This window comes from Pinus tabuliformis, chromosome 4_2 (genome assembly GCF_031772625.1).
Source record: "Pinus tabuliformis cultivar Carrire ecotype Pingquan chromosome 4_2, CPIR1, whole genome shotgun sequence".
In the NCBI taxonomy this organism is placed as follows: domain Eukaryota; kingdom Viridiplantae; phylum Streptophyta; class Pinopsida; order Pinales; family Pinaceae; genus Pinus; species Pinus tabuliformis.
The window spans coordinates 400,118,433-400,145,740 of record NC_142304.1 but is presented as its reverse complement, the minus strand read 5'-3'; the positions used below and the strand labels follow the sequence as shown (position 1 = coordinate 400,145,740).

The following is a 27,308-nucleotide window of genomic DNA, read 5'->3' as shown; positions in this document are numbered from 1 at the left end:
AGATACTCTGCCGGAGATGTGAGGCTGCATGGTTATTCTTATGGATGTTGTTTTTCTTTGGGTTCTACTTCGATATCCTGGATGAGCAGGAAGCAGAAATCGGTTGCCTTAAGCACCGCTGAGGCAGAATACATAGCTACTAGTATGGCCTCCTATGAAGTTGTTTAGTTGAGGAAGCTCTTCAGTGAGTAGTTTGGACATGTGTTGGATACCACCATGATCCTCTGCAACAACCAGAGTGGGATCCGATTATCAAAGAATCTCGTGTTTCATGATCGCTCCAAGCATGTAGATATCAGGTACCACTTTATCCGGGATATGGTACAACAAAGAGCAATAAGGCTCCATCCCATTAGGACTGATGAGCAGGTCGTCGATACAAAGCCCCTAGGGAAGGTCAAGTTCTTGGCCTCCCAAGAACGACTTGGAGTCATGGAGAGAACCTCTTATGAGGGTCCTGTATGAGATGGACATTGAGCTCTAGGAGCTCTGAGGGGCTTGGGGTACTTCTTGGAGCGATGAGCAACAATAGGGTGAGTGGTTTAGCCTTCCCCTAGTGGTTTGCTATGTACAGGGTGAGTGGTTCAGCCTTCCCCTGTGATACCCCGTGGCCACATGTAGGCAGGATGAGTGGTTCATCCTTCTCCTGTTGAGACATCCTACCCATGCAGTCTATGACTCATGGGAAGTACCTCTCATCTGGCCAATGAGTAGGGAAATGAGGATAGGGACCATAGTACTATTGATGGACACATCGTGTACTATCGTACTCCCTATGCTAGGATGACCGATATTGATCTGGGATCAATTGGAACTGACTTTGGGTCAGTAAGTGTGGTATGAGACACTCTCTTTTGATTGGAACTCACTTCGGGTCAGTAGAGAATGGTATGATACATTCTCGATCACTTCTTCATAGTTCAGCAGAGCAGAGCAGTGAAGAGCAGTGCATTGATGGCACAGATAGTACAGATTGGCAAATGGATTAACCGATAGAGTTCTCCCTAGTTGAGACGGAGTGTTAAAATTGACAACTAGGGCCAAACTCCACATGGGTCACCTTATTTATGACAGCTGATATTTTTCTTCGATTCCTCTCTCCGAGAGGTGTAGGATTGATCTAAAAATCATCCGATTTGACATGTACAAATGATGTTATAAATTTATTTTGATTATGGTCAAATTGTCAAGGTCGGCCAGCAAACTTATGTAGGCTTAGAAGCCCAACAGTCACGTTTATTCATCCTCAACGTTGCATATAAATAGAAGGTGACTTAGCCTCATTTGGACACACTCATCTCCACACTTCTCCCTCTCTCTCTCTCCTCATTGATTGGGTATGGATTTTTGGGTCTCTCTCTCTCCACACGTCTGAAATTTCAGGAGGTCGAAATTTCAGGAGACCAAATTTCTAGGCATTTTGACCAAGCGTTGACTAGCATGCGTTGACCTCCTTTGATTGAGTTTTTGTAAGGGTTATCTCAAAATGGGCAGGCCACATTTCTGGGCACAAAAATCAAGGCTAAACGTTGACTGTTGACCAGCATTGACTATAGCTAGCGTTGACTGCGGGTCGGTTGTTTGACTAGGCTGAATTTGACTGTTTTGAGGGCTATTTTATCCTGTTGTTTGGAGACTGAAGTTGACAGATTTGTTGACGGTCAAATATGCCCTGTTGACTAGCACTGACTTTTCTGGTTAGGGCTCTTTTGTTGCTGTAATAAATTATCAGATTTGTAAATTGTACTATCTCTCTCTGCTGAACTATTGAAGACTAAAACAAGATTTGATCAAGGGTTTCCACACATTAGGGTTTGTCCCTGGCTAGTGCCACATCTTGTGTCCTCTTGTCTTAGCTTGTCTTCTACTGTTTATGTTTATGTTCTATCTGCATTTTACTATCATGTTGATGTGATTGCTAATCTGAATATTGATACTGGGCTAATAAATAAATTGAAGTAAAATTGCTCTAAAGCATAAAACATACCATTGTTGCCTAAAATTAACAAAATAGCTACCATAGCATAAATAATAAAGAGACAAGAGACACAGAATGTAGGCAATCAGCGAGGGGCAAAACCTCTCCCACTTGAGAGGAAAACCCAAAACGGATTCTTCTTCTTATAAAGACTTCAATTGACAAATACCAAGACCACGACCAAGACCCTTGACACAACAACCTTTCCAAGGCCAAGTAACAGGCCTTCTTGATTTAACGTTTTCTTCCTTGAGTCAATGATAGTCAAACTTCTTCCTTTTCTCATGAGCTCGGTTATCCTTCAGATTTCGTTCCCTTGTTTCAGATCTGCAACTTTTAGCCCTACTTCAGAAACCCTAGCACGTGTGGTTGACCAACTTTGAACCTTGATTTATCTTCATGGAGACTTCTTCTTTGGCAACTCGGCTTGAGATCCACCTTATCTTTTACCTTGATCCGAACTTCAAGTTTGATTGTCATACCTCGGCTTCTTTTGCAATGGACAGCATCTATTCCTCACACATGTGGAGTGGATCAACCCAAAACAAATCCGATAATATCCTTGATTATGTTCCTCCTTCCTTCGCTTGGTTATAGGCTTCCTTCTTCATGAACTTCGCACTTCTTTGTGCCTTCTTATCCTTGACCGAAATTTTGTCTACAAATGTAGGCCGAGTTGCCTATATATAGTGGTTTTCTCCTCAAAATGAGTTGACATCTCCCAGTGACAAGGCCGACATGCCTTTCTAGAATTATCTTAAGGCCGACTCCAAGGTGACCTTGTGACATGATCTTGGAGGGTTCACAAATTTTTCTTTTACAATAAATTACATGCCCAAATGGGTCTTTCATCTTTGACATTGACTCTATAGACCTTATGACATGATGACTAATCCTAAAGGCTCACAATGGGAGCCTTACCTAAAAATAAAATTCCTTGGGCATGAAACCCATGACTCAAGCATTACAAAAATAATTTTATTTTTCTTCTTTACATCAATTACATAAAATCATGATTACACATGTCATTATGAAGACCAAACCTAGTTACCTTTTCAACACTCCCTCTTAACTAGGGAGGTATTCATAATCCATACAAGGTACTTGGACATTCTCAATCTAAATAATTCTCATAAGAAGAGTCAAATTGATAACCCATCTGTATAGCATCATATCAACCAACATTGTCACATAGCAAGGCCCTGACTAACAGCTCTATCTCTCCACAAGATCAGAACTAAATGTTGGCAAGACAAATGATGTATAGACACCCTCATCATTGTCTCTCTCGGAACACACCCTACCCGGGTTCTCAAAGTGTGTTCCGCCAGGACTATTCTTATAATGGATTCCTAGTCCTCAAATAATATCGGCCCTAACTCATCCTCAAAGAGTATCGGATGCCAGATGTTTACCCAATCCTCCATTTTATCTTCCCAAGTGAAGACAAGAATGATGTGTTTATCTCTCCCTCTAATCTGAGGGAGGACATACCCATTCCACTGAAGGAATGTACCCATTCCTATAGACAGGAATGCACCCAAGCTCCCTTTTAACTAGGGACTTGACAAAGCTCCCTCTTGACCTCAGACTTGCTTTCAGCAGCTCTTTAGGTGGAGATCATGGGACAACAAGCTGCTTGTAGAACGCCTTCATTTGATGTCATGAATTTCTTCTTTCTCATAGAGTCTACATCTTTCGGGACTTCTTAGTAGGGCACAGACCATCCATCACTTTCATCCATGAGTCAATCATGCCATCATTCCTTTCATTGGAAAGTGATCGATTAGTCCATATTTGGTCTTCTTTCGTGCCATGATGCCTTCTTCATGCCATGTTTCCTTAAGGATCTTTCATCCTGCTTCATGGTCATAAGTGGTGAAAGACATCCACAGCTATGCCCAAATAACAGCGCCCATGGAAAAACTATTGAAAAAGGACGCTACATATTGTTGGAATGATGATTGTATGAAAAGTTTGGATGTTCTCAAGGAGAAACTGGCATCTGCTCCCATCCTCATCTTCCCAAAATGGGACATGGAATTTCATGCACATGTTGATGCATTGTGTATTGCGCTGGGAGCTGTACATATTGTCATGGTCTTTCATCACGACATCTTCTTGTTTGCATTAGTATCCTACATATTGACATATCTTCAAAAGATATATACTGTCAAGGGTCTCCTTCTTTTTCAGACTTCATCAAAGTCTTCATATCTTTCATGGAGATATCCTAGTCAAATATTTTAGTCCTTGGATGTTGATTGCCTTCTTCATAGTTGCATATTACACGATCTATTCCCTTCTTTCTTCACACATTTTTCTTCTGAGGAACTTTTCAATTAGAGTTCCTTCAACCATTCTCAACCACCTCATATTTCATATGAGGTCATATTATGTTGATTTCATCTAGTTTATGTGCGACCCATGCCTTCGACAGCGGAGGGAGCACAGGATAGCAGCAGAGAAAGCTTCAGCATCAGGAGGGCTTCTAGCCTGACAAAGAAGTCAGTTGTTGAGTAGGTCAGTTACCAACTTCTTAGTAACTGAGTTGCAGTGCAGTAGTAGCAGTGGTAGTGCTATGGGCAGCACGATGCAGCATGAGAGAGGGTTGCAGTGCAGATCCAATGTTGGGAGAAAGGACCAGCAGCAGCACGGATGCAGAGGGAGTTGCACTACAGATGTAGCAGTGGCAGTGGTAGAGCCATGGGCAGCAATATAGGAGGCAGCAGTGCAGTGGATGTTGGGCAGCAAGGCCAAACATCAGCATAGGTACCGATGTCGAATGATCAGGGTAACATTAAGTGGTGGAGCATTACTAGAGCACATTTCTCGGTAAGAGTGAGTGTTGATTTGAGGTAGCATCGGATGTGCTCTAGCCATGAAAATCAGTGGAGAGGCTAAAGCACATGAGATCTCCAAGACCCAGAACTGGTTTGGGGAAATTCCTCCTGGTTAAAGAGATATTAAAATAATTAATATTTTTAATCGGTTCCTAAGTCTAAACTTAGGAAAATAAAAATATTAATGGATATTAATATAAAACTGGGTGAGAAGGTTCTAAATGACATGGATCAAGCCAAATCTAATCTTAGCCTTTTATTAGAGATTTAATCTCAGCCATTGAAGACTCAACAGAAAAAGTATAAGAGGAGGCTTGAGGGCCAGTTGGAGATACACCAAGTTGATCAGTCAGTTCGATTTTCTAGAGCGAGGTTTGGTGAAAGAAATCAAACCAATGATCAGAGTTGTAGCGAGGGGCAATGAGTGCATAGCAGAGATGCAGAGATAGTACCGGAAGACCAGTGCAGAGGCAGAGAGGCAGACGCAGAGCCAGCAGGAGCCACACAGAGGGCCAGAGTGACTGCGCAGAGGGCCTGCGTGGGTGACACAAAGGGCAAGAGAGCCAGCACAGAGCATCTATAGGTTGATGCAGAGGGTTCTAAGCTAACGCATAGGCCAAGAGGGTTGACGCAGAGCCTCGGAGAGGCGTTGGAGAGACTTTCGTGGGGCAAACTTGCCGAATATCTGCTTCCGAAGAGAGATATTACTGCCAGATTGATTTCTCTGTCAAGTGAACCAGTTTGGCACCCAATTGTACTCAAGAAAAGATGATTAATAATAAAACCCTCAAAACTGCTTCACCGGTTTTCCCAAGTTGAGTTTTTCCGGGGAAAATTGTCCAAAAATAACGGCGTCCCTTGTATGTTTGTCTATTTCTTTCAGTTGATGATTTGTAGATGGCTGAGACTGCCATTGTATTTATTTCAGTATTTATATGGTTAAATAACTTGTTCAGTTACTAAACAAGTAGGTGAAATAAACCAGATAGTGCAGGAAAATTTCTAACGGGTTAGACTTAGAAATTTCAACGCACTCCTTTGCACCAACTAACATTGGTCCATCTTGCTACTTCTGATCTAGGCTCCCGTAGCAAGGAATTGATCTGAGAGGTGGGCTCCTCAAGGATCCTGCCTGTTTGTAGCTCTTTCAAACTACAACTCTAAATCAGCCCACCTCCCTCCTGGAGGTATCTCGACTGTCATGGAAAACTCATCCTCCTCGATCTTCGTGGCTACAACCTTCAGATCATGCTTCTCATCTTTGTCCTTCTTCCTGAGAGGACATTGTGTTGCGTAGTGACCCATTTCACCACACCTAAAGCATTTAATCTTCGAAACGTCCTTCCGCTTTCGTTGCTCCTGCTGCCCCTTAGATGCAAGGCTTGCATTCTCACCCTCCTCCTTGGGCTTCGACCCACTATTGTTGCTTCCGTCGAGTTTACACTTGACCAAGTCCCTCCTCAGCTCCTTTTGCTTAAGATTTGTCCACATCTCATCCCAGTTTGGCAAAGTCGCCCTGCCCAGGATGCTCTGGACAAAGACTTGCCACTCCTCAGATAGTAAATTTAGGGTCATTCTTACCATCTAGGAACCTTGAGGTGTTGACCCCACAGTTGCCAATTCATCTTGGGTCTCCTGAAGCTTCATGAGCTATGGATCAATGTGTTCCCCCTTCTGCATCTGCATAGATCTCATCTTCTGGTCCAAGTACATCTTTCGCTACTCGGAAGATCCTAGATACAGCATCGACAATGCATCCCACATCTCTTTGGCAATATTTCTGCTAGCTATGTGATAGACTATATGATCCTTTACTGCGTCGAGGATCATTCTTTTTGTCTTCGCCATTTCTCCCTTATACTTCTTGAGTTGATCTAGATCTGTGGACTTAGCTACCACACTGTCGACGTAGACTTTGAGAAAATGCTCATCCAGAAGACATGACATCCTTGCCTTCTAGATCACATAGTTGGATGTCCCATCCAACCTATCCTGATCTCTCAGTCCATTGGTTGCCATATCTGCCAATCGAAAAGTCGAATAGCCTCCTCTCTCCTCTGCGTAGCACTGGAGTGGCCTACGCACTCCTTTCTGGAGCTTGTAGATCTGCCCCTCTCTGTTGTTGCTCAGCTACTGAGAATTCAGACTCCTTGGCTGGAAGTCCTTGAGGAAATATTCCCTCAACCGTGTCTCTCTCTTCCCTCGAACGTCTTTCTGCCCAGCAATTGCCTGCAAAAAAAACTGCGTCCCACCAGAAAAACCTCTTCTTCGCTGAATTTGTTGCGTTGCTCCCTCTACCGCTAGCAAACTTTGATCTGGAGGTCTTACCTCTCTGTCAACTCACTCAAAGAGAGACCTTTCCTCGAAAATCATTGCCCTCCAGTCTAGACTGCGCAATCGCTTTGGGGATTTGAATTGTTGCCTATGCAGCAGTTCGATCCTCCTTCTCTTCAGCACTAGATCTTCCGGCTTTGTTCTTCTTGCTTCACCTGCAGCTCTGGTACCATGTGAAAATTCCTAAACCCAGAATCCCTACTTCAGCAAACTGATGTTACTTCTCCTACTTGTTAATCCATACAAGTTATTTACTGTGTTCTATGGTAAATATCAAAGTAAATACAATTGCAACATTCACTATTTTAAAAATAATATGCTGAAACCAGAAACTGAACAGGAAAAAATACAACACAATGACGTCGTTATTTTTGGACAAATGTCCCCGGAAAAACACAATGCGGGAAAACCGGTGCAGCAAATCTGAGGGTTTTTATTATTAAGCAGAAGTTATTTCTGAATACAAACTTTGGATGCCTTGCTGGCAATCTAGTACAGAGAATATCACTTGGCAAAAGAAATTAGTGAGATTACCTCACTCTACATTGCAAGTCGCAGTTGATCTGGTAGTTGAACCAACGAGTCCCTGGCTACCTCTGCATTGCCCTTACATAGTCACTGCGTGGGCATGCGCCACTGCCTTTGAGGCACTGCGTCACCTCTATGCTGGATCGATTTGCTCTCAAGAGCTCCAACTTCAGCCCTCCTGGCTCAGAACGTCAAACCCCCAGCAAAATCTCGGACTTATGCTTGGAAGGCACTGCGCTGCTCTACGTGAGCCCTTCCTGGCTCTGCGTCACCCTCACTGGGCACTTTGTTGCCTCCTCTGCGTCTCTCTGCGTCTTTCTCTGCCTCTCTGTTGCATATTCTTGGCTGTGGAGAAGATTCTCCAAACAAAACTATCTTTGCGCCTGTCTGCATGATCACCACAAAATCACCGCATTGCTCTCTGGCTCAGCAATTTGATCTGACTGATCAACTCTCAATGTGTTTTCCAAATGACCCTCAAGCCTCCTTAAATAATCTCCTCATTGACATTCAACGGCCCAGATTAGATCTTAATCAATGGATAAGATCATTTTGGCTTGATCCTCGTCTTCTTCTAGAAGTTACACCCATAGTTAGATTAATACCCATTAATTATTTTAATTTCCTAAGTTTAGACTTAGGGATCCATTAAAAATAATTAATTATTTTAATAAAATTGCCTCCGGGTGGATTTCTCAAAACAATTTCTGGGAATTTTGAGATTTAGAGCACATCCGATGCTACTAGAAATCAACAAAAGGCTTCACGGTAGCACTCATTGATGGAAAGGTATGTATTTGGCAAAGAAACCCTAAAGATGCATTCACACTTGGACATAGGGTTGATGACCTCTATCAAGTTGGAGGAAGTCCTTTGGGAGCCTTGACTTGCGATGCTTCACTTCAATTTGAGCTATGTCACCAAAGGTTCGCCCACTTACATTACAAAGCCTTACCTGAGATAAGGAAGATGGTTACAGGTATGCCTAATTTCAACATGAATCATGATGGAGTTTTTCAGGGTTGTATAACTTAGAAACTTACAAGGGGACCATTCCCTTCAAGTGAAGGTCAATCTACCGATATTATTCAATTAGTCCATTATGACCTATCTGGTATGTTGCCCGTAACATCATTGGGAGGATACGTATACCATGCAATTTTTGTGGATGACTTCTCTCACAAAACACAAATCTATTTCTTGAAGAAAAAAGATGAAGTGTTCAAATGGTTTCGTTCTTTCAAAGCATTGGAGGAGAACCAAATAGGGAAGAAGATCAAACATTAAGGACCGACAATGGAACTGAATATGAACCAAATGAATTAAATGACTTTTGCAGAGAGGCTAGGATTAAGAGGGAGACAACCATTCTATACACTCCTAAGCAAAATGGAGCTGCTAAAAGGAAGAATCGAACAATTATGGAAGCCACTCGTGCCATGCTCCGTGATCAAGGTCTACCAAAGTTCTTATGGGGAGAAGCTGCCAACATTGTCTTGTGTGTTCAAAATAGGAGCCCAAATCAAGCACTGGATTGTAAGACACCTGAAGAAGTTTTCACTAGTAAGAAACTTGATGTTTCTCATTTTAAAATATTTGGTCATCCCATATATTTTCATGTGCCTAAAGAGAAAAGAAACAATTTGGAAGCATCTAGGAAGAAAGGTATATTTGTGGGCTACAGTGAAAATTCAAAGGCATATAGAATCTATGTGCCTGGTCAAAGAGAAGTGGAAGTAAGCCATGATGTCACCTTCGATGAAGACACTACCCTTGGGAAAGCCAGAGATCTCCCCACTCCAAGGAAGGATAATGATGATGCTACAGAAAAACATGATGAACCTCCGACATATGAGCCTATGCCCGATGTTGAAGGCCTAATGGATCCCATTGATCCACCTCTTAGTGATCCCTCTACCTCAAGGAAAAGACCTTTGTGGCTCAAATATACTCTCAAAGATGTTGAAAGACATATTGCTCAAAGAGGGAAATTCTGTGAAAGTAAGAAGTCGAACAGGTATCAAGGGTACTTAGCTGCTATCAGTACCATTGTTCAAACTGAGCCATGTACATTTGAAGAAGTCGTAAAACACCAAGTCTGGAAGGATGCGATGAATGAGGAGTATGAATCTATCATGAAAAATGATGCATGGGATGTAGTTCCTAGACCAAAGGACAAATCCGTTGTCACCTCAAAATGCCTGTACAAAATCAAACATGGAGCAAATGGGAGTGTTGAAAAATACAAGGCCAAGTTCGTTGCTCGAGGCTTCTCTCAAAAGGAAGGAGTGGACTATGACGAGATATTTGCACCTGTTGCCTGATATACAACCATCTGATCTATTATTGCTCTAACTGCCACTCAAGGATGAAGACTACATCAAATGGACGTTAAGACTGCTTTCTTGAATGGCTCGCTTAAGGTAGAAGTCTACTTGGAACAACCTCAGGGGTTCAAAGTACAAGATAGACGGACACACTATGCAGGTTGAAGAAATCCCTCTATGGGTTGAAGCAAGCCCCTAGGGCTTGGTATGAGAGGATTGATAGCTATCTTATGAAGTTGGGATTTACGAGGAGCGATGTTAATCCTAACCTATACTTCAAGGTTCAAAAGGACATGCCTCTCATTTTGGTCCTTTGTGTAGATGATATCTTTCTAATAGGTGCAGACCCTCTCATTTATCAATGCAAGAGGATGTTGGCTTCCGAGTTCGAGATGGACTTAGGATTAATGCACTACTTCCTAGGCCTAGAGGTTTGGCAAAAGCCAGGTGAGATTTTCCTTTCTCAAGGAAAATACATTGTGAAGTTGCTCGAGAGATGTGGGATGGTGGATTGCAAGTCTGTGTCTACTCTGATGGAACTCAACTTCAAGACGCTATGTGGAAGTGTTGTTAGGCCCGAATGGCAAACCCTTCTTGGTAAAATCTCGTCTGGACATATGCTTTGTTGTGAATACGTTGAGTCAATTTATGGTCGAACCTCATCACACACATTGGATTGTTGCTAAGAATCTCTTGAGATATCTCCATGGCACAATCAACTATGGACTAAGATACATTGTCGAGAATTTGAGGCTATATGGATATACTGATGTTAATTGGGCTGGCAGTGTGGTGGATCAAAAGAGCACATCAGGATGTTGCTTCTCATTGGGGTCTGCTTCAATTTCATGGATGAGTAGGAAGCAAAAATCGGTTGCTTTATACACCGTCGAGGTCGAATACATTGCAGCTAGTATGGCCTGTTGTGAAGTTGTTTAGTTGAGGAAGCTCTTTAGTGAGCTATTTGAGCACATGTTGGATACCACTGTGATCTTCTGCGACAACCATAGTGGGATTCGCCTTTCAGAGAATCCCGTGTTCCAAGACTACTCCAAGCACATTGATATCAGGTACCACTTTTTTCGAGATATGGTACAACGGGGAGCAATAAGGCTCCAACACATCAAGAACGATGAGCAAGTCACAGACATCCTCACGAAGCCCTTAGGGAAGGTCAAATTCTTAGCTTTCCGACAAAGACTTGGAGTCATGGAAAGACCCTCCAATGAGGGTCCCACTTGAGTTGGACATTGAGCTCTAGGAGCTCCTGGGGGCTTGGGGTACTTCTTGGAGCTATGAACGACCATAGGGTGAGTGGTTCACCTTCCCCTATTGGTGCATTATGTATAGGGTGAGTGGTTCACCTTCCCCTATTGGTGTGTTGTGTACAGGGTGAATGGTTCACCTTCCCCTGTGATACCCCATGATGGTTGGCATGTGTGTAGGGCGAATGGTTCACCTTCCCCTACAATTGATGACACATGTGTAGGGTGAGTGGTTCACCTTCCCTTACGATTGACATATGCATAGGATGAGCGGTTCACCTTCTCCTATGGCATATGAGCAGGATGAGTGGTTCACTTTCTCTTGTCGATGCCCCAACATACATCCTACCCATCTAGTCCGAGACTCATGGGAAGTACCTCTCATCTGGCCAAAGAGTTGGGAAAAGTGGTTAGGTACCATAGCACTACCGATTGACACATCGTGTACTGTCGTACTCCCTATGACTAGGATGCATGATGTTCAACAACTTGATCTAGGATCAAGTCTCATTGAGGTTCTACCTCTAGACTAACTTTTGTCAGTGGAGAGTGGTAAGGTCTTGTGACTCACTCTTGATCGATTCTTCTTCATTATTCATATCAGTGTTCAGCAGAGCAAAGATGAGATGAGATACAGAGATGGTACATGACGACAAGATGGCATGATGATCGATGATGATGGATGGATTGGCAAGTGGAATTCTCCCTAGTTGAGAGGGAGTGTTAAAATTGGCAACTAGGGCCAAATTCCACCTTGGGACAGCTCATTTGATGGAGATGATGATTGCATTAAATTCCTCTTTTCGAGAGGACCAAAATTGATATAAAGATCATCTAATTTGGACAAGCAAAAGTGTGTTTTTGAATTTATGCCCACACATGTGCAAATTGTTCAGGTCAGCCACATCATCATGTAGGCTCATGAAGCCCAATGGATGTGTCACTTCACCCTCAACGACTTGTATAAATACAAGTGTCCTCTCACCTCATTTGGCATCATCATCACTCTCACATTCTTCTCTCTCCTTCTCTCATTGGTTCGTACAGCTATTGGGCATTCTCTCTCACACGTGTGGCACAAGGAGGTCGAATTTCTAGACAAAATTGCAGGGCCAAAAATTTCAGGAGTTGACCAAGTTTGACCAACGTTGACCAGGGACTCTTTGACCAGTTTTGACTGTGATTTTTGGAGGATTATTTCTGTTTCTCTAGGCCACATTACTGGGCACAGAAATCGAGAAAATCTGGGCACTTTGACCAGCGTTGACTTCGGGGTTGACTGCAACTTTTACCACAGAAAATTACAGCAGACTTTCTCTCTCCTTTAACCGAATTTGACTAGACTTTGAAGGACTGTTTTGGGCTGACTTTGACCAGCAAGGAAGGCTGAATTTGACTGGGTTTGACCGAGCTCCAAGTGGACTGTTTGACTGTTGCATTGACCATCGTCAACTTCTTGGTTCAGGTTGATTTGACTATTGTTCACTGAGAAGCAGTATTGCAGATTTTACAGGGTTGTTTTGTCTTTGATTTGGCAAGTCAATTTTGACTTTTGTATTCTCTCTTTGTGTTGAACATTTGATATAATAATAAGAAGAATCGATCAAAGGGTTCTTTCCTAGCATCCGCCAAATCTGGTATTCTCTTGTCTTGGCTTGTCTTTGCATTTTGTTTCATGTTCTATCTACTTTTATTGTCAATGTGATTAATGATTAAAGTGATTACTATTGGAAACTAAATTGGAAATTGTCATCGCGATGCTAAAGTACATTGAAGTAATTGTGCTAAGCATAGAACACACCATTGTTATCTAAATTTAATAGGGGGCACCCAATTGTCCCACTTTAGAGACGGGATGCCCAAAAGCCCCCCTTTTGGAAGGGGGACATCCCCACATTGGGTAAGTGTTTCCCCTATGTTTCCCTAAGTTTCCCCAAAAGGGAACGACAAAAAACATTTCCCCAGGCATCCCCCCATCCCAACAACATGGGAAACATGGGGAGCGTGCCCTTCACCCTAGGGACATGTCCCTGTGGAACACTGTATTTTATCTTCTAGCAACTCAGAGGAACAATTAAGGTTTCTTCTCAATAGGTAGATATTAGATGCTATCAGTTCAACATAAGAGAGCCTCCACACCATAAAAACAATGGAATTCCAGTGGTGGCGATGAAACTTGACTTGGCTGAGGCTTACAATAAAGTAAGTTGGACTTTTCTCCTGCTGGTCTTGCTACAGATTGGGTTAAATTTGGATAATGTCTCCTCAACAAATTTCGTGGTGTTAATTAATGGATCCCCATCCTAGTTCTTCAAAGCTTCACATGAGGCTACAACAAGGGTGCCCATTATCATTGTTCCTGTTTTTGCGGAAGGGTTGAGCAGACTTCTCAAGGAAGCCTGAGTTGGTGGTAAGAAGCCTGAGTCAGTGGTAAGATTAAAGGTATCCAGGTGGCAGATCATTTTTTAGTGTCTCATTTCCTTTTTGTGGATGGTGTTTTATTATGTGGAGATGGAACTATAAGAGAGTGCGGGACTAGTAAGGGCATAATTGACCAAATTTGTCTTGCAATAGGGATGGAAATTAGAAATGATAAATCTTCTTTTCTGCATAATGATGTATCTCCAGAGGTGATTGATTAGATTTGCTTTTTATTTCCTTTCAATACGGATGCGATGGATCAAGGTTTAAAATATTTGGGTTACTATCTCACGTCAAATGATTACAGAGTGGCGGATTGGATCTGGCAGGTTAAAAGGATTACTTAATGGTGTTTTAGGTGGCTCTCCATTGGTGGTCATCTTATTCTTATCAATTTGGTCCTTGAAATTATCCCAATATACTGGCTTTCCCTTGGTTATGCATTAAGAAGCATGCTTGAGGATATTAGAAAGCAATCTTTCAGTTTTCTCTGGATGGGCAATAAGAAAAAGGAGAGAATCCTTTTGATTAAATAGAAGACTTTGGAAAAACCCAAAAATTGTGGCAGATGGGAGTTGAAAATATATGTATGTTTGTGTTGGCAGATAAAAGTCCTTGTAGGCTTTTATTCTCTAAGGGGATGTGGGGAAAACTGATAAAACAAAAATACTTTCCCAATTTAACTGTGGAACAATAGATAAGAATTCAAGTAAAATCTGTAAGAGGTGTTTCAAATATTTGGAAGAGTTTGGTTTGTGCTTTCTCAGTCCTTGATCAAGGAGTGGCCTGGAAAATAGGCAAGAATGACCATGTCAGTTTGGCTGTGGAATCTAAATCCTTGGATAGGGATAGCAGATTAATATGCTCTCTCATATGAGTTGAGACATCAACTAAGGGAGAGGGATTAATGCTGTGTTGCAGACATTAGTGTTCCTGATGTGCACATTGGCTAGCATCAAGCACGGTTGTTGAAGAAGATGGTTGGTTTGTAGGGGAATCTGGCTCAAGAATAGATAAGGTTCAATCGTGGTCTTAATCATAGTGTGATTATTTGGAATGAAAAAATTGACCAATTGGTGTGTTAATGGAATAATTCTACAAGTATTCTATTAGCAAAACAGAGGTATGAGGCGCTCAATCTTCTAAATGAGGATGAAGAAAGTAAATGTTGGTGGACTATTGTTTGGAAATGGAATTGTCCCTTAAAAGCATGCATTACAGTTTGGTTGGTGCTGGCCAATAAGGTCTTGACTTGGGATAATGGTCAAAAACAAGGTTGGCAAGGTCCCAATAAGGTGTGTGGTGTCAGAAGGACAAAGAAACAGTGAACCATCTCTGTCTCATGTCCTATTGCAGAGCAGGTGTGGCGAGATGTTCTAAGGTCATTGGATTGCCCAGGTTTGTGGAGTTCTACTTCATTCAAGCAGTAAATGTGGCATTCGGTTCATGATGTTGAGGTTGAGGCATTCAAAGTGCTTCCAATGTACATTAGTTGGGGATTATCACTGCCCAGGATTCTGGTGTTGTTTGAAGGAGTTAATAGGTGTACAAGAGTGATGGTTCATGCAACAACGGATAAGAGAGCCTCCACTCCATAAAAACAATGGAATTCCAGTGGTGGTGATGAAACTTGACTTGGCTGAGGCTTACAATAAAGTAAGTTGGACTTTTCTCCTGCTGGTCTTGCTACAGCTTGGGTTAAATTTGGATAATGTCTCCTCAACAAATTTCGTGGTGTTAATTAAAGGATCCCCATCCTAGTTCTTCAAAGCTTCACATGAGACTACAACAAGGGTGCCCATTATCGTTGTTCCTGTTTTTGCGGAAGGGTTGAGCAGACTTCTCAAGGAAGCCTGAGTCAGTGGTAAGATTAAAGGTATCCAGGTGGCAGATCATTTTTTAGTGTCTCATTTCCTTTTTGTGGATGGTGTTTTATTATGTGGAGATGGAACTATAAGAGAGTGGCGGGCTAGTAAGGGCATAATTGATCAAATTTGTCTTGCAATAGGGATGGAAATTAGAAATGATAAATCTTCTTTTCTGCATAATGATGTATCTCCAGAGGTGATTGATTAGATTTGCTTTTTCATTCTTTTCAATATGGATGTGATGGATCAAGGTTTAAAATATTTGGGTTACTATCTCACGTCAAATGATTACAGGGTGGCGGATTGGATCTGGCTGGTTAAAAGGATTACTTAATGGTGTTTTAGGTGGCTCTCCATTGGTGGTCGTCTTATTCTTATCAATTTGGTCCTTGAAATTATCCCAATATACTGGCTTTCCCTTGGTTGTGCATTAAGAAGCATGCTTGAGGCTATTAGAAAGCAATTTTTCAGTTTTCTCTGGATGGGCATAAGAAAAAGGAGGGAATCCTTATGATTAAATAGAAGACTTTGGCAAAACCCAAAAATTGTGGCAGATGGGAGTTGAAAATATATGTATGTTTGTGTTGGCAGATAAAAGTCCTTGTAGGATTTTATTCTCTAAGGGGATGTGGGGAAAACTGATAAAACAAAAATACTTTCCCAATTTAACTGTGGAACAATGGATAAGAATTCAAGTAAAATTTGTAAGAGGTGTTTCAAATATTTGGAAGGGTTTGGTTTGTGCTTTCTCAGTCCTTGATCAAGGAGTGGCCTGGAAAAAGCGCAAGAATGACCATGTCCATTTGGCTGTGGAATCTAAATCCTGGGATAGGGATAGCAGATTACTATGCTCTCTCATATGAGTTGAGGCATCAACTAAGTGTGAGGGATTAATGCTATGTTGCAGACATTAGTGTTCATGGTGTGCACATTGGCTAGCATCAAGCACGGTTGTTGAAGAAGATGATTGGTTTGTAGGGGAATCTGGCTCAAGAATAGATAAGGTTCAATCATGGTCGTAATCAGAGTGTGATTATTTGGAATGAACAAATTGGCCAATTGGTGCGTTAATGGAATAATTCTACAAGTATTCTAATAGCAAAACAGAGGTATGAGGCGCTCAATCCTCTAAATTAGGATGAAAAAAGTAAATGTTGGCAGCCTTTAATCCAGTGACATGAGGAATCAAGTGATCTTTTATGGAATCTACCAAGATTCTCTTGGCCTTAGCTTCATTCTTCCTATATTTGTCTTTCTATTCAGCTCCCTCTGACTCTAGAATGACTTTCTCCACATGATCCTGAAGTTCATTCTCTTCCAAAATAAGGAGTATCCTGGTATTCCAAGATCTGAAATTGATGGCACCATCCAACCTGTCTTCAACTCTAAGACTTGGTGCCATTTTAGGCAAGAGACCCAAAAACCAATTAAGTTGCTTGAAAATTTGTCTCTAGGACTGACTGCAATGTGTGCTCTTTCAACAAAGCTCTGATACCATGTTGAATTTTCTACAAGGAATGCACAGTAGAAACAGATTTTCTGATCTGATAATTACTTCCTAATGATCTTGAATCAAATTATTTTATATCATTTATATCATTGAGCAATTATACACAGAAAATATCAACATAATGCAGCGAAAACAGTAAGATCATAAAGAGACAGCCAAGCTCAATAGGGACAACAAAATTTTCCCTGGGAAACCCAAACATGCGAGAAAAACCAGAAACTTTTCTTCTAGGAGAAATTTGTTCTTCAGCAATATTTACAATTCCAAGAATATTCTAGTAATCTGTGCCAAAATCCAAGTCTATTCACCAGTAAAACCTGGTCAAAATTCCAGCTTAGTAAATGTTGTCAAGCCTTCAAAATAGTCAATTCTGGTCAACTTTTCATCCTGGTCAACCAAGCCCCCTGCAATCAGCTTTGGACCTATGGCTGACCCCTGCGGTCAACTCAGACCTGTGGTTGACTTCCTGCGGTCAAACAGTCTCTCTCTGCGGTCAAACTCAGCCTTTTTCTGTGGTCAAACTTGGACAGGTTCTCAGTCAAACAGAGCAGGTCAAAACTCGGTCAAATGGTAGCTTCTATGACTTGGTCAAACATCAAATCTTCTTGACTTCGCATGTGTGAATAGAAGAGAGAATGTGCTAATCCAAATTGGTCAAAAAGTGGAAGTCAACTCGTGTATTTATACTTGTTAAATGGGTGACTTTGACCAAGGGTCACATCCTTTCATGGTGGGGCCAACTTGACCATTTAGGTCCTACATGAAGCCCAAAAATACAAATTTTAATTTTTCATTTTTATAATTTTCCTTGGCTGACTTGGGAGGCCTTTTGCGATGCGGGAATACCTCCCAATGCTACACAAAGATCAACAGTTAGTAGCCCCTTGTGCCCTACTAAAATTTGATGTGGTTAAAGGTGTTCAGGATCTTCGGGTTGCTAGAGACTCAAAAGTGGCAACAGAGAGGTTTAAAGGATCTGTACAGTTGGATAGTCTTGTTCTCTCTCACTAGCAACACCGAGTTAAGGAACTCCAGGAAGCTTTTCATTCGGTTTCAATTCAGCATGTTCACAGACAATTTAATTCTCAGGCATATTGTCTTTCCAAGGATGCCATTGCAATCAGAAAAATGATTATGCATGGCAAGGAATTCAGAAGGAGGGTTTTGGTGTCGGCTTTCCAATAAGTACTGTTTAAAAAGCATTTTTCAGGCAGTTTTAAGATATTATTTTGGGTTGTTTGCAATGTTAGCTCTATAGCTGGAAATGCCCTCCCAAAAGTAAGGGAGTATAGTGGTACTTTAAGTCTGTGTCTAGGCCTGACCCTTTTATTATAAGGATGTTTTGTAGAATCTTATGCTGATCTGGAAGTTGTCTGAAAGGAGCTCTTATAAGCAGGCACAGTCAATGTATATTTTGATTTCTACTTGAAATAGAAAATGCCAAATATACATTTTTTTTCTTGGAAGAAAAGAGACAGGTAGAAATGAGGAAAAGTTTATGTGGAAGAAGATATGAAGTTTTCTGTTGTTGGTTGCCAGTTTCAAACAACTCTTTTTTTATTTACAAACCTGACTCCTTTTGCTATGGGTTTTTGGTTGACTGTAACTAATTGTATTCATAGCCTCATAAAAATGCTCATCATTTTCCATGTCCTTTTGCATATATTCTTTGAGACTTGAAATCCTTACAGAAAAAAGCTTTATATTCAATATTTCAAGAGTGAAATCAATATATATATCAAACGACCCATACAGGATCAAAAAATAAACAGTCCTAAGGCTTAACTGTAGAAAGATCCAGAGGCTGCTAGAAGGTAACCTTCAGAAAAAAGACTTTGTCATCCTGGTGTTTGCCCGAAGGGTCCAGTACATTAACAATTTGAATAAACAAAAACAGATTTTTTGAATGAACTTCAACTGGAAAGGTGGCCCTGCATCAGTACAGGACTCTCTCAGAAACTGAGACCTGTGAACATTCCCTGATCTCCTACTCGGAAATGAGACCCGCCTGCGTAAGAAATAGCTTCTTTAGATAAATGATCAACAAAGGAGTTGAATTCTCAACAAAAACGAAAAAGGAAACTTCATCAAAGGACCTCTTAACCTCCTGCATTTGGGTCATTATAGGTTCTAAGGTCAGATTGACAATTTTGTATTCATTTTTGCCCAGTTCACCATTAGGTTGGAATCTCCAAAGACTTGCAAATTTTTTAAGCCTTTAGCTGCTGCCATTTGCAGCAGGAGCCACATGGCAAATAGCTCAGCACTATTATGTGTACCATTTCCAGCAGCTAGTTTCAGATTGAAAAAATGAGATTGATTGAGAAACAACACAGCATGAGCCCCACACACACCTGGACAACCCTGGCAGGCTCCATCAAAAAGCCCCAGGCCTGATCATAGTTTGTAAGATATTCTTTTTGTGTTCTGGCAAAAATTTCTTTTAATGGATTCCAACTACTGTCACATGCACGCCTGATTATATAAGCTATTTGTGTTGGACTGAACTCTGCTCCTTGGAATATGATTTTGTTCCTTGAGGTCCAAATACCCCAAACATATAACGTGGTAAATCCCTGAAAGCTTTTTCATACATGTCTCCAATCCAAGAACAAAATCAATCTAGCAAAGTCCTCTGCTCCCACTAGTTTTTTTCACTTATTTGAAGCACTTCAACCCATACTACTGTAGACAAATTACAAGAAACAAACAAGTGATCCACAGTTTCCACATTGCCCTTACACAGAGTGGATCTCCCTGGACCCTGCATGTTCCATTTCTAACAGTTTCCCCATGTCAGAATTTTGTTGTCGAGCTAACCAGAGGAAAATTTTGGCATTTAAAGGGCAGTCTAACTTCCACACTACCTGCCACCACAAAACTCTTTCTCCATCTTGGTTTTCTTCCATCTTAGCTGAATATCCCGAATTTTATCGTATACTCTCTAGATCCATGACTTTTAGACCGCTTGGGAAATGTCTTCTTGATGTGAACGTTTTATGGCACTCGCTGCTAATATGTTTACAAAAAGTTTCCATTCCTCTGATTTTCCCCTTGCATAGGCCAAGTCTTCTGCCAACTTCTAGCACTCGGCCCATATATTCCTTCCATCATTTACTACTGCATCCTCCAAAGCGAAAATCTCTTATGCATGAAAATATTTAACAAGGCTTCAGACATCCTGAAATACCTTTACACGCAATCCAGGGGTCTTCTCCTATTCTCTCCTTATTTTCCCTACCAAGTTTCCATGCTGCCCATTTTCCTATGAGAGGGAAGACCCTTACCAAAGTTCCTTCTGAAGACTTCCTTTCATTCCTAAGCCATTCTACAAAAGACAGCCTTCTCAGATATTTAGACTTCATAACCTTACCCCACAGCTCCTCATTATAGACAAGCCTCCAAACAATTTTGCTAAGAGCCTGACTAAAGCAATGAATATTTTTTAACCTCCAACCTCAAGCTTCTTTTAGGTTTCCCACTTTAGTCCATTTTACTCTAGGAATTTCTTTCTTCTCCCTCTTTCCAGTCCAAGGGAAGCTGAAGCACTAATCTTGTTAAGGATAACTTTTGATATGTGAGCAATAGACATCCAACACATGGGAATGCTTCCCAGAATAGCCTCTACCACCCCTGGGAAGCTACCTATTACACCATAGGGAAACACTCACTTAAATTTTATTGTACATCCATACACAGTATTCGCACCTGTGAATATTAGGCCTTACGATGAAGCCTAAGTATTTGATGCCTTCAGATAAGTTCAACGTATCCATTGGGAGAAGGGAGACCATTTAAGTTTTTACTTCTTCATCCACAGTATTAAACAACATTGATGACCTTCTCAAATTATTCTCCACGCCTGTGGCCTTGCAAAAAATATCCAGAATCTCTTTTATTTTTCTGATTTCAGAAACAGAACGTTTGCCAAAGGTCACGATGTCATCAACAAAAAGTAAATATGATAAACATGCTTGGAAATTTGTACTCCTTTCAAGGTTCCAACTCTCCTAACTTCTCTGATCAACATACTTTGATCTTTGGCCACCAGTACAAAGAGAAAAGGAGCTAAAGAACATCTTTGTTTAAGTCCTTTGGCTACCAGTACAAAGAAAAAAATTAGCTAAAGGACATCCTTGTTGAAGTCCTCTAGAAGCAATAAAGAAACCCAAGGGAGAGCCATTTGTTAGTAATGCAAAGGAAGCTAAGGCCTGTAATCCATTCCACAATCTGCAAATTCATGCCCAGCTGGATCAATAACTGTCTAAGATATAACCAATTTACCTTGTCATGTGCTTTTGCAATGTCTAACTTCATCACTGCAGCAGGAAGATTCTAGAATTAAATGAATGCATTCCTTGCTGGGCTGTTCCAACAGCATCATGAACTTGTCTATTAAAAAGAAATCTAAAATGCTCTTCAGCTATAACTCCAAATAAAAATTCCTTTCAGCCTGTTGGCAATAATTTTAAAAATGAATTTGCATACCAGGCTACACATAAAGATAGGCTTCAAATCATCAAAGGATAATGCATCTTACTTCTTAGGAAGGAATGCTATAAAAGTAGAGTTGAGCACACCCAATGCTTTCCCCAAAACCCTGGATTCCTCCACCATCCCAAGCAGATCATCCACCATCAAACCATAGAAATGTAAATATTCAACAACATCATTCAGCAAGGATTCCCAAGAGACTGGACAACTAGCCTAGCAATACTCCTTTTTAAAAGTGGAGACATTAACAATCCTTCCAATTATAGAACCATTATGATCAATCCTTTGTTTGCAAAGCTTTTCGGCAGCATGGTAGAAAATAAAATCAGTAAGTGGGCAGAAGTAAAAGAAAAGAGGGCAAAAGGACAAGCGGGTTTTAGGCCGAAGCATTCTACAGTGGATCATGGTATCACGTTGAGACACATTATTGAAAAGGTTTGGGGGGACAAAGAAGAAGTATTTTGCTGCTTTGTTGACTTCAAAAAGGCATTTGACACAGTCCCTAGAGATAAGTTGTGGCGTAGAATGGAAAAACTTGAAATTCCTTTGCATTATAGAGTCGACTTTATGAAGAGGTGAAAGTCAAAATTAGAACCTCAGTGAGTATTTCATCAAGCTTTAGAAGTGACATTGGAGTCAAGCAAGGTTGCCCTCTATCCCCTACTATTTTTGGTTTATATATTGATAAACTAGAAGAGTGGCTAAATGTGCAAGGTGGAGATGGTATTAGGTTGGGGGAGATTGTGATAAAGATTCTTTTATATGCTTATGATCTTGTATTGATTGCTAAATTGGCCCATGGATTGCAGATGCTTATATGCCCTTGAGAATTATTGTAGAGCAATGAGGATGCAAGTCAATACTAGCAAGACCAAAATAATGATTTTCTCTAATAAAAGGAAGCAGAGCCAGCATACGTTCTTCTTTGAAGGCAGCATTCTTGAAGAAGTAAATGAGTACAAGTACCTCGGTGTTGATTTTAACAACAAACTTAATTGGGAGGGCTGCAGAAACAAGAGCAATTTAAGAGGGTGGAAAGCATTATATGCTCTTCAAAACAGATGTAGAGAGGCAGAGCTATGGGATTGGAAAACGAGTAAAGTGTTTTTTGGACTCCTAGTATGTCCAGTGATGCTATATGGGTATGAATTGTGGGCTAACAACACCCCCATCTCAAAATGGAAACAAATTGAGAAAATCCAAAAACGCTTGATCATGAGTAAGTGAGGCAGAGTTATGGGAATGGAAAATGAGTAAAGTGTTTTTTGGACTCCTAGTATGTCCAGTGATGCTATATGGGTATGAATTGTGGGCTAACAGCACCCCCGTCTCAAAATGGAAACAAATTGAGAAAATCCAAAAACGCTTGATCATGAGTAAGTTCAAAATAAAAAGTTTGGTACCTTATGAGATAATGTTGAGCGAAACAGGAGAAACTCCCATCGAAGCCATTGCTATGGTGCGGCTCATAAGATATCTATAAAAAATGAACAAATGGGAGTAGGTATATGGCCTAATGTTATCTTCAATGAAGACATGAGTGAAAGAAAGAAAACATGGATGAGACAAAACTACACATGGATGCAAAAATGGAATATCTACCTCAATGTTTGTCCCACAAATAGCAAGGAGCTAAATAATTTTGTTATGGAGAAGTTGCATAAACGGGTATGGGGAAAGAGTTGGGTGGAAAGAAGAAGTACTACATTGAGGAGTTCAAACCTACGTGTGATCTCCAACAAAAAGAGTACATCAGAGCTAGCATTCTGTGGAGGGCAAAGGTTCTTATTGCTCAATTAAGAACCAACTCACATACTCTTCGGTGTGAAACAGGACAGTGGAAAAGGCCTAAAGAAGCTTGGGAAGAATGGGTGTGTACATTTTGCACGTCTTCGGCAGCGGAATTGGAAAAACATTTCATTTTGGAATGTGATGCGTTCAAAGACATCAGAGAAAGTTATGGGAATATGTTAGCATCAATTTCTTGGCATTGTATTTTCAACGAGGGGATTGTTAGAAGGTTGGGCCAGCTCATCATCAATTTGAATAAGAAAATGATTGAATTGTAAAAGGCGAAAGAACAGGGAACTAGTGGTCCCATAGACTATTTCTAGTCTCGTGGACATTAAAATATCATTTCATTTCATTTTACATATGTACATGACAACATCCAAAAAATTAAACTAGCGCAGATCCATCTTAAAACTGGATCTAAACACCTAGAGGGATCAAATTTCTTAAGGTGTAATTTTTTTAATCATTTAATATAAAGAAATTAACACATGAGTTGGTGTAATATTTTCCTCTACTTCCGATTCTAAAAGTGGCTTTGGCATACTTGCATCTATCGACAAAGGTAAATCAGAACTAGAAGATCATATATTTCTTGTTAACTATCCCTTCTACGTGAGCCAAATTATAAAGTACTGATGAAACAGTAGTTCACATCAATGTTCTAAAACTCCGACTCGGTCAAGGGTCGACTCCGACTCGGTATCGACTTGGCCGGCTCGATTTCAATGACTCGGTCGTTGTAAAAAATACATTAAATATTTATTTTTTATAAAAACACATAATTTTAAAGATTTCCATTCATGTTTCCAAACACATAGCATTAGAATATAGATAGAAGACAACATATGATCAAAGTAGGCTCATGAATATATCCATTATATTAAAATGGCACCCAGTGCACTATCCAATACATACACGATGATGATATAGAGATCAAAACAAAAACACATAACCAAGGAGGCTAGAAATGGCCTCTACAACAAAAGTCTGTGACCAGTACTACTTGCTACTGCTAGAGTTTTCAACATCATCTGGCTCAGTGTTACTTGGGAGCGAGAGTGAAAGCAGGGAGCGGGAGCGAAAACGGGAGCGAGAGCAACATTTTCGGAAGCTCCCGGTTTGGGAGCGAATCCCGGAGGAGTTCGACAACCAATGTCACTAACATCAAATTACATAGAGGGATTGGTGCTCTTGATTAAATACGAGTTCTATACCCTAATACATGACAAAATTCAATGGAAACATTGTAATCCCCCAATCCTGAAATCCTGAAAAACCGATAAGTCTGCTGGATTTTGAATGAAATCCAAAATTCTACTTTCCCAATGAGGCCAGAACCATTCTCAAACATCCTGAGTCATTTCATGGTAATGTTAAAAATTTAAGTAAAAGGATGAAAATGAAGATTAAGGAGAATGTCACTTTTACTTTAAGAATTTAACATTACCATGAATAGCATAGCCTTAGTAGGGCAATATGATCAAATACTACGGTTTGGGAGAGGGGAATGGACCCCAACGATCAGCAAACTAATTCATAAACCCCTTTGGAGTTCCCCACACTTAGAAAATTTAAAAAAAAGGCGTGTTTTTATGGTTCACTGGCCATTGTTAGCTACCCGGCCGAGTAGTTACAGATCCGGCCGAGTCGACCGAGTTATGACTGACTCGGCCGAGTCATGCTATGACTCGGTCGGGTCAGTCATAACTCGGCTGACCGAACCAAATTTTCTTCCGGGTTGAAACATTTTTTCCTGCTTGGACCAACTCGGCCGAGTCGGTTTCGAGCCAGCCGGATCTTAAAACAATGGTTTACATCAAATGAAATAAGGAAAATCAACTTGGCAATGAAATGTCTCATGGAATTCATTGTCAAGAAAAATACTCACAGGCAGTACTAAAGAAAACAATTATTAAGGAAAATCAAGAAGTGTTGAACTTCGCAAACTTCAAATTTTATTTATCTAATTGTTCAAACATATGGCAGAATCCAATCATATCTAAATCTTAAAGACATGCAACAAGAACACAAGAATAAAAGGACTTCAAGAATTGCACAGCAATAAGAGATATGCATCTAACAAACTGATCTGAAATACGTTGCAATGTAAGTTACACTTCTGAGAAATTTTTGGAGCTATGTTTGGCAAAATGTATGCAACCGGAATTGTAAACTTAGCTTATAAACCTAATAGACTTCTTTTATGGAAATTTGAAAATATATTAAGTTATATATCAACCTACAATAATTGCAAATATATTTAACAATTTTGCCCTGTACATTGATTTCAGTAATCGACTGTGCAAAAGTTCCCATTCCAGACTTCACCCTTAAATTTATCAATCTACATAAATTGCAAAACATTTAGCAATTTCACCTTGTACAATGATTTCAGTGAATTGACTCGGCAAAAGTTCCAAAACAGACCTAGGAAAAAGGTGAAGTCTGAAATTCCCATGAATAAAAATCCCTTGTTTTAAGTTTTAACTAGTGGGAGATATTTTTCTTTAGATGAAAAACATTTCAGAGTGACGACAATAATTTCCATTGTCCAATAACCTGATTATACATCAGCACAAACAAAATCAAATTACGGGGCATAGATGGTGCCTGTAGTCATGACTTACCTCTTTGTCAACGGAAAGTGCTGTATAAACCATGGACGCATTCTCTTCTGAAGCATATTCCACTTGCAAATCGCTGCATGTCAAAAAGGTAATATATTCATCATATTCAAGCACATCGATAGTTTGCTATAGATATGACTAAGGCTGCATTCCTAGGCCTGCATGACTAGGATTTTTTGTAGACAGTTTTGTTTAGGCTGAATTTTAGCAGAGTAAAAGTTCTTGTGGACTGTAGATGAAGGGACGTACTAGAATGCCTCTCTCCGAATTGTAAGTGCAATAGCACAGTGGAACTGTAATTTATCCATGACTTGCTAATAGCCTTCCAGCGTTTGGGCAGTGGCATAGGTGGCCACTATATGATTACTGGTAACGTTTAAAAGAAGGAATGGCAAAAATCATTGAATTAGGAAATAAGATTACCAAGTAAAATTCCAATCTGCATTAGAAAAAGACTGCCCCGCCTCCGCGAATGAAACCGAAATCGCAGGTGTCGCCGACATTTCTCGCTCTGCCCTCACAACTTGAATAACTCCTCCGGTGAAAAAAAACCAGATATGTGGATGGATAGGGCCTCCGGAACACCAATTTAATAACTCCGGTGATCGAGAACATGAAGAAGAAAACAAAAAAAACCGATTGGGTTTCAATGAAATACAAATCTCTAGGTAAAAGGGCAGAGTAAAAGGAAAATGTTTATAATATAAATTAGCATTTGTCCCAAAAGTACAAAGACAGGCCGAGAGGAATATTAAATTGGAATTGTTGAATTTTTCTAGAAGAGATGTTGGTTCAAGCCTAACGGATGAGCAATTTGCGCTGGCTAAAGGCTTTCTGAATGTTTTTTATTATGGTAAAACTATATTGACAATTCATTGGTTTTACTTTCAAAAGCTTGAAGGAATTTGAAGAGCATGTATAGAATTGTTTTGTGGGATTTGATCCCAAAATCATTGATTTGTAAATACATACTCAATGAAATGTTAATTGGTTCAAACCTTGCACAAATGTTTGATATAAGCAAATAAGCTGAAAAAGTTGAAAGGCTTAATTGGTTTGTGGAAAACCTTGTTTTCTTGGACTGGATCATTGTGCAATTACTTTTCTTTAGATGTTTTGTTTATATCTATATTACAAGGAACACATTGAATGTCTTATTTCATTTTAGAGTAAGTTTATTACCCAAAATCAAGAAACCTCTATAGATGGCCAAGCATATACGAAGCTTGCTAGTGACCAAGGCAATAACCACCATGACTATCCCCTACCAATGTATTTCATTGAAAACCATAATTGTATATTGCATTTAGAAAGTCAAA

General features: G+C 40.3%; 1 protein-coding gene across 3 annotated transcripts in view; it reads right to left on the bottom strand.

Annotated features, from left to right (window-relative positions):
• LOC149169639 (uncharacterized) overlaps window positions 1-27,308 on the bottom strand; it is a 92,689-nt gene that overhangs the window by 26,816 nt on the left and 38,565 nt on the right. Inside the window, exons 1-2 of one of the 3 annotated variants that reach the window (XM_089427136.1) lie at window positions 26,413-26,635; window positions 25,990-26,062 (exon numbers count right to left, since the gene is read on the bottom strand). In XM_089427136.1, coding sequence (XP_089283262.1) covers window positions 25,990-26,062; window positions 26,413-26,492 — 153 coding nt within the window. In that variant the 5' untranslated portion in view covers window positions 26,493-26,635. Of the gene's footprint in view, window positions 1-25,989; window positions 26,063-26,238; window positions 26,380-26,412; window positions 26,636-27,308 lie in introns of those variants that run through there. The other 2 variants (XM_089427138.1, XM_089427137.1) reach the window with 2 other exon arrangements.